At 51.3% G+C, this 7448-nt stretch overlaps 3 protein-coding genes across 3 annotated transcripts; all 3 read right to left on the bottom strand.

Annotated features, from left to right (window-relative positions):
• Nucleotides 1-574: 574 nt before the first annotated feature.
• Nucleotides 575-3376, bottom strand: TEOVI_000467900 (bilobe protein, conserved; the record flags this gene model as incomplete). Its single annotated transcript, XM_067222353.1, has 1 exon — nt 575-3376. One exon carries the CDS (start codon nt 3374-3376, stop codon nt 575-577), a length of 2802 nt encoding a protein of 933 aa, XP_067078454.1.
• Nucleotides 3377-3943: 567 nt separating this feature from the next.
• On the bottom strand, nt 3944-5203 carry TEOVI_000467800 (tRNA-dihydrouridine synthase 4, putative; the record flags this gene model as incomplete). The annotated part of the gene is made up of 1 exon (XM_067222352.1): nt 3944-5203. The coding sequence occupies one exon, from the start codon at nt 5201-5203 to the stop codon at nt 3944-3946; it is 1260 nt and encodes a 419-aa protein (XP_067078453.1).
• A 319-nt stretch (nt 5204-5522) lies between these two features.
• On the bottom strand, nt 5523-6617 carry TEOVI_000467700 (uncharacterized protein; the record flags this gene model as incomplete). The annotated part of the gene is made up of 1 exon (XM_067222351.1): nt 5523-6617. One exon carries the CDS (start codon nt 6615-6617, stop codon nt 5523-5525), a length of 1095 nt encoding a protein of 364 aa, XP_067078452.1.
• Nucleotides 6618-7448: the final 831 nt, after the last annotated feature.

The following is a 7448-nucleotide window of genomic DNA, read 5'->3' as shown; positions in this document are numbered from 1 at the left end:
GGGGGGGGGGGGAGACGGGACAGAAGAAGTGATTAACTAACATGTACAGGGCCATGCACACAGCTGCGTTTCACATCGTACCGCGCTGGCCACCATACTTTCTCGGTCACTGTCTATGAGATATCGCTCCATTTCCATGCTGTTTGCGTGACGCGAAGTGCTCACCATAAGTGTTTTGTCAATTTCACATATTCGGTTCGAGGCCTCTCTCTTACTTCATTTCTATATATGCTTATGTATAGATACCCTCTCCTTTCCCACTTTTCACGACATCTCTCTCCGGTTACAACCGATTTGTCGGGTTACAAAATGAAAATTTGCCGAACAGCGTGTGAATGGCGTCTGTGAGCCATACATGACAACTAAAGGAACAAGAAGGAGAAAAAAACAACAACGACCAAGCACTTAAATCAAAAACAATACTCCACTGACAGAAATCGCACACAAGTAAGGGACAGACGAAGATTTGGATCATGCAGAGAAAGAGCCTAAGGCCATGCACAGCAGAAGTGCATTCGACTCCGCTATAAACCGTTCATTTCCTCACATTTTTGATTTATTCGCCATAGTGTCCTCACGATATCATGCTAAATAGTTCACTGCCCCGTACAGCGGATGCTAGCGACGAGAGATCACGTGCAAAGTTTTTCGCCGCCATTGAATCACATACACGGAGTTCCTGCAGCCGTGAGTTTGCGTCCATGAAGTACGAGTTGTACCTATCCTCATCAGGACTCCTTTCAAACATCCAGGAAGCGCTGCGTGCCGATGCAGTTTTCGCTGGTGTGTAAATGAGGCCGTCCACCGGTGGATCAGCTGAGGTTTTGACGGGTGAGTGCGGCGGCGGAAACAGTGATCTCGGTCTTGAGTTATGCCTCTTAGAAGTGCCTCCGGCCATTTCCCTGTCCCAATACTTTGAGCGTGGGGGATCAATCGATGAAGTGTAACCGTTGTCAAGGGTGTCGGTGGTGGCACCAGAGGGGGAATATGCCTGAGTCCAGGGTTTGGTTTCGTACCGTGAGTCCAAGTCGCTTGTTGGTGACGCCCACCCCCTTGTGTCATGAGATGAATGATTGTTCTTTCTGCAGACTTCTAGCTTTAGCAACGCGAGGTTGATCCTCTCAAAACGTTCTGCCCGACGTATCCTCTCTTCTTCATCATCCTCTTTTTCTGCCTTCTTCGGCGTTACTCCCCACTTCTTCCGCAACCTGCTCGCGCAGTCTTCGCTCAACGAGGTGTCCTTGGACATCAGCTGCGTGGAAGCCAGTGCACTTAGTTCACTTGCACTTACCTTTCCCCCACATGGTTGCACCACACAAAGGGACCTCTCTTTGCTGGACGTCGTGGCCCGCGCCGCTGCTTGCGGTTCCCTGGGGTTGGTAGATTCATCCAGGGCGCTGCGTGACTCGGCCCCCGCCACCACCTCCACCGCCAGTACCTTCGGCTGCTCTTTTTCCGTTTTACGACGCTCTACCGAGCGGCTCTTGCGGTAGACACTGGTTTTGCGAGTGCTTTCCCCTTGCGGTTTGGTTGGTCGAACGATTTCCATTCCCCTGATTGGAAGTAACGATGCGGATTTGGATGCGCTCCCCTTTCGTATGCCTTTGTTTGTAGCGTCGTTGCCCATGCTTGCTTGCACACCCTCGAAGAAGTCCCCTGGGAGGTACCTGCCTGCCTTGCTGGATTGCATCGTGTACTCCTCATCATTGTTAAGAACTTCCCGCCACATTTCCGTAGCACAACTGACAGTCTGCACATCCACCGGCTTTGCTACATTTGGGCGGTGTTCACCGCGTATTGTTTCCGACTCTGTTTGCACACTTGACATGAGGAAGTCTGATTTCAAATCAAACCCCGTATTGCTATTTTTACGGTGGACCACATTCTTTGAGCCGCCGCCTATCTTGAGAGGTGTAGCATTTAAAACGGCACTCCAACCATTCTCTGTGTTGCTGACGCAGGTATCAACTTCAGCCCCAGATGAATTGAACACGTACCCCGTTCCTATGGGTGAAATTGTGTTGGGCCCTTCGAATGTGGCTTTGACCGAAGAGGACATCCAACCGGCTTGCTGATGGTTGCCGCTTCTTGATATTCCTACTTCCGCATTGTCAGCATTTGCTTGTTCTATGGCCATCACTTCTACAATCACCGATGGCTCAGAGTCACTTGCTGCGATAGGCGGCGGAAGGTCTGGGAACAACCGGATAGAGGGATGAATAAGACGGTCGTAGTCGTCGTGATTTGTATGCGAGGCAACACTTCCTTTCCTCCGCGCAGGGGGAGCGAGGTTATCATCAAACATCAAGTGCTGCGGGTCAACGCCACCTTCAGGATTTAGCAGATCGCCGACCCCGGACTTTCGCTGCAAGTGGTCTAAGAGTTCAGCAGACACGGTACCAGGCTTATCTCCGTCGTCCCCGTCGGTGTGCGAGTCACGGTGCCGCAGCGGGGGTTTTTCTTCCTCCGCGTTGTTGAAGTCCTTCTGAGGTCTCGGTGTGGGGTAGAACAACCTCGGAAGATCGTCCGTTGAGTTTTCCTTATAATCAGTACCACGACTCTCTTGTATGGGTATTTTATCTAGTGAAAGACCGGTAACGGTGAGCACTTCCCCTCTGGGTGGCTTCCCACTCGTTCTGGATTTTGCCACCAAGTCAACTGCTTTAACGTCTTTTCGGTGCTTTTCTATGTTATTTTCGTCATCTGCGGCTGCAATCAGAGACTTCTCACTACCAGGCGACAGCGTCGATTCACTGACGCTCACGTCAAGAAGTGAGCCCTCACCTTTCCCTTTTCCACCCTGATGCGTCGAAGGCATTTCCCAGGAAGCCATTTCGTTTCGTTTGCCTTCTGTGGGTTTATTCCCTTGTTTGCCCTTCCGATGCTCACCAGCTGGGGGGCGCTGTACTGCTAATGGCACCCAACCTATCGCTCCGAGTCGCGGACTTGTTGGCTCGCTCGTGTTGCTACCTGTCTCAAGTTGATCGTCGTCGTCATCGTGGCGCTCCTTTCCAGCCCTTGGTGCAGCGGCCGCGCCTATGTTGTCACCGCCCCCCCGAGAATCAACAGAGCCTTCCTCACTATTGCTCTCTGGTGTGCTGAAGTACGGTGCAGCTTCAAACGTGTCGGACCCGCCAAACCTCACGGTCCGCTTGCGGGAAGCCTCAGCACTTGTAGTCGAGGTTCCAGTCGTGTTTTTTAGGATAGACTTCGGTTTTTCAACGCTGGCACCCTCGGGCACTGTTGGAGGTCTTCCTCTTCCTTGTACAGTCACGTTAATTTGAGTAATATGGGACCCTTCGGTTCTTCCACATTCCGTCGGGTCATATTTGGTAGCCGTTGGCATGGCTTCGGTCTCATGCCCTTCAATTTCCATGTTTTATGCCACCACTAATTATTGTTCTAAACTCTAAAATCTCCTCTATTTTGTTGCGTAACTGCGTATGTTGTATATACGCGTTCGTGTTTCCTTTGCGTTTCCTGCGGTGCACCAACAGGGTACTCAAGGGCACCTGCGTGGTGTATATATAAATACGTATACTGAAGCGAGTATGCACGATAGGAATATTGCTTCCAATTCTACGAGCAATGGCCGCCCCGCTTCCGACCACTTAAAATGGATCGTAACCGTATAAGCAACGATCGAAAGTAGACACGACAGCAGTGTCGGGGTTGGGGGAAAAGAAAAGAGGAGAATTAAGGAAAGAAAGTGACAGTCACCGGGTTTTGTTCGTATTCTCCGCAACACTAGTCAAGAGTACGAATTAGTGGTTAAATCAAGTGGGTTGAGTGTCTTGTTACGCATACCAGTGACAAGAAAAAACAAGTGAGAAGTGGAAAGGGGGTAGTGTGCGCTTGTGGATATATCTTGCAAATAGAAACGGTGATCGTTACTGCGTGTGTGCATGGTGAGCATCCTAACGCATCGCTTCGTGGGGATACTTTATTCCACCTGAAACCTTCCCTCCCGCACGTAAAGACCCAACTGCTGGAAAGCCGCTATAACGGAGAAGGAGGAGTGCATTTCTGCAATGAAGGTTCGTTCCACAGGACTCAAATAGTTGCCGCCCATCTTCAGCAGATGCATCGAGGTTGCCTTAGACCCGAGGTCAGTAACGCAACTCAGACGAATGAAGTCTGACAAAACTTCTAGAGGACAGTGAGAGAACCCTTTCGGCCATACGGTTTTTGCATCTCTCTCACCACCAGAGTGTCCTGTGGACAAGCATCTCTTTCGCGCGTCAATGTGTTCCTCCCTCACTTCAGAACCACTTTCCCAAGGGCACGACCCTGTTCCGTATGCGATGTGCTGCGGCTCAAAGTGGAACTTTTCGTCAGCCCCAGGCACGTAAAAGCACGCAGGATTCGCCAGCAGTCCCATTCCGCTCATCACTCCGCCTACACCAGCTGTTAAGGCAGCCTGAAGCGCCGTGCTCGGATCTCGCACGCCACCATTTGCAACAACAGGGACGCCAAGTGCCTCACGAATCGTGTTGATTGCGTCAAATCTGACGGGTGCGTGTGCACTGCAATTTGGGGTCCGCCCGTGGACAGTAATCCATGCCGCACCGGCCGCCTCACACTGCCGCGCGAAGTCGACGCTAAGTCGCACATCGTCCTTCACCCGCATTTTCACCACGCACGGCAACTCCACACCGCCCTCAAGCGCGTTTCTTACGCATCTTACGGTATCTGCCACAACTTCCGGGTTTCTCAGAAGTGCTGCACCGAGCCCATCCGCCATAACACGTCGTTGCGGACAACCACAGTTGAGATCAATGGCGTCGCACCAAGGGGCCACTATGGCCGCCGCCGTTGCAGCCGTGGGTCCGCTGGAAGATGCAAGCTGTGTGATGAGGCGAGTTTCACCGGAATAAATGGAGAACTCGGCCTGACGCGCAGCCTCCGAACAAGCGAAACTATCCGCCATGATCATGTGTGTGTAGCTGATATCCGTTCCCCACAACCTACAGAGCTTGCGGAATGCAGGACGGCTGCAACGCACCATCGGCGCCTGAATCTTTAAGATACTACCGTACGCCTTTTCCATGCGCTGACAAGCCCATTCATATTGCGATGGCTCTATGGTTGCGTCGCGTAGCTCTGGTGCCTCCTTGACGAGACGGAGTATGGCCGACTGCGCCTCCTTCAGCATAGAGGCCAAATCCGTGCGGGCCCGTGGTTCGGGTTCCACGCCACTCATTCTGCCTTGGCAGGACCGCCTACAGGCAGTACAACAACCTAATGTCTGGACGGTAGAATAAAATGGATAGAGCAAATGCAAAGCAACATAAGACACAATAATATATGCATATGTACACAAATATGCGCGTTGTACACGATCTTTCTCGGTCGCATACTCCTCCTCCTCCTTCTCCCGTATCCGAACGGCATTGTGAGGGAAGAGTATTTACCCGTCGTCAGGCACCAAAATGGACCGCACACTACCCCGTACCCGCATACACGGGTTAAACGTGCAAAGCCGTTTGTCAGCGGATTGTGTCACGAGCAAGAAGTGTGTATTAAATTGCAATGGAAACCCGCTTACTAAACTGTCTGCATGCCCCTTCTTCCACAGACGTATGCAAGAGTATCAGCCGCTGCAGAGTCGGTACGGCGACCAAGGTTCCCACGTCACTGATGGCTTCGCAGAAAGTGAGATCAACCTCTTCAAGACTTTGACTGCACCCCAGTTCAATGATTCCTTCATTTGTCACAGATGTACCGAAGAGATCAAGGCGTCGCAGTGTTGGTATTTTCCCCAGAGTATTTACACTGTCCACACCGCGGCAACCCCACAGGTCAATTTCCACTAAACTCCGGCTATTTCCCAGACTTGCGATACCAGCGCTAGTGACTGCTGTTGTTACAAGCAACAGCCGCTGGAGGACTGGAAGCTCTGACACGGCCCCCACGCATGTAATGGAGGGGCACGCCTCCATATTTAACTCGCGGAGGTTCACACAATCCACAAGACCTGCGGTGCCACAATCTGTGACTTTTGTCTCAGCGACTACAAGCTCACGTAAAGTTGGTATCTTACCAAGCACACTCACATCGGCAATGTCTTCACATCCCCATAAGTTAATGCTCACCAAACTGTTACTATCACCGAGGCCAACAATGCCACTGTCGGCGACACTTGCTTCCACCAAATCTAGCTTCTGCAGCGATGGCATTTTTCCAAGCACGTTGACATCTTTTATTGACACTCGGCGAAGGGACAACTCCACAAGGGTTCGGAAAGCCAACGCCCCTTGCAGCACCTGTTCTACGGAGCACCGTGCACCGTTGAGGTTGAGATGTAACTGAACCGGCTCCCGGCCCCGACCGCTACTGCTGGTAACGATCCGGTTACACCACCACGCCATAGACGAAAAGACATCCGCACCGAGGGTGTCCGCAACCTTTATACCTACGTTGTGCGTAATAAAGCGGGGCCCGTCAGTTCTGCATTGCACGGTCCATGTTCCCGCCAGTATCCGCAGCGGTGGTTCCGCGTGTCGCTCGCAGAAGAAACGAACAGATGGCGAGGTTGATAAGAGTGCGAGTGATATCGATAATTCATCACCGTACCATGCCAACACATTTTGAAGAAGAGGAACACATAACGGCATCCCCGCCCAGATACTATTTTACGCACGTTGTTCTCCCTCCGCCTCGATATATGTATGTATTTTTGCCTAGGTGATTTATTTATTCCTTTTCACGCACTTAGTAGTTGTGGCGACGTGATGGTAAAGGCATGAGCCCCTACTAGACAGGATGCAGCCAACAGACCACGTCAGAACGTTTGGCTTTCTCTCTGTTGTTCACAAAAAACCACGGCGAGCGCATAAACGCCCGCAGTCACAACACTTGAAGATAACTTTGTTGTACCCCGTTTCCCTTCCCTCACTTGATTCAACAAAGTAAGAAAAGCCACAAGGAGGCAACGGCGCTCCGCACGTTAGGGAGCGCACGTGTGCTCTAAAATAGCAGAAAAAAACGTTGAAAGAGTGTGTGAAAAAGTGCGGAAGATGGTCGCGGCACTCCGCCATCCCGTCGACCACTGCGGCGCTCACTCATCTGCGCACATATATGTGTAAATTTGTAACAGCAAATGCATCTAAACAGTGAAACTCGACCCCCCCTTTTTAGAGCCCCACCTACAGACATACGCACAACGGGATTGCCAGTCGACAGAAGCAACAAAATTAAACAAAAAAAAGGAAGCACACCAGGGGCTATAGCCAAGGTTACTAATTCACTTCGCCTCCCCAGTTGTGATAGTGCCAGGTCCAGACGTATGTGTACAATTACACGTAAATACTGAAGCAGACACGACTTCGCGCTTATGTGGTACGCGTACGCTGAAATAAACTGAAAACGTACAGAACTGATTTCTACCCCCCCCCTTTGCTACCTTAGTCCCCCCCTTTGGAATAAAACGTGCTTTTCAGCATATG

Source organism: Trypanosoma equiperdum, assembly GCF_001457755.1.
Source record: "Trypanosoma equiperdum strain OVI genome assembly, contig: ctg_1613, whole genome shotgun sequence".
In the NCBI taxonomy this organism is placed as follows: Eukaryota; Euglenozoa; class Kinetoplastea; order Trypanosomatida; family Trypanosomatidae; genus Trypanosoma; species Trypanosoma equiperdum.
This window is presented reverse-complemented; position numbering and strand designations above follow the sequence as displayed.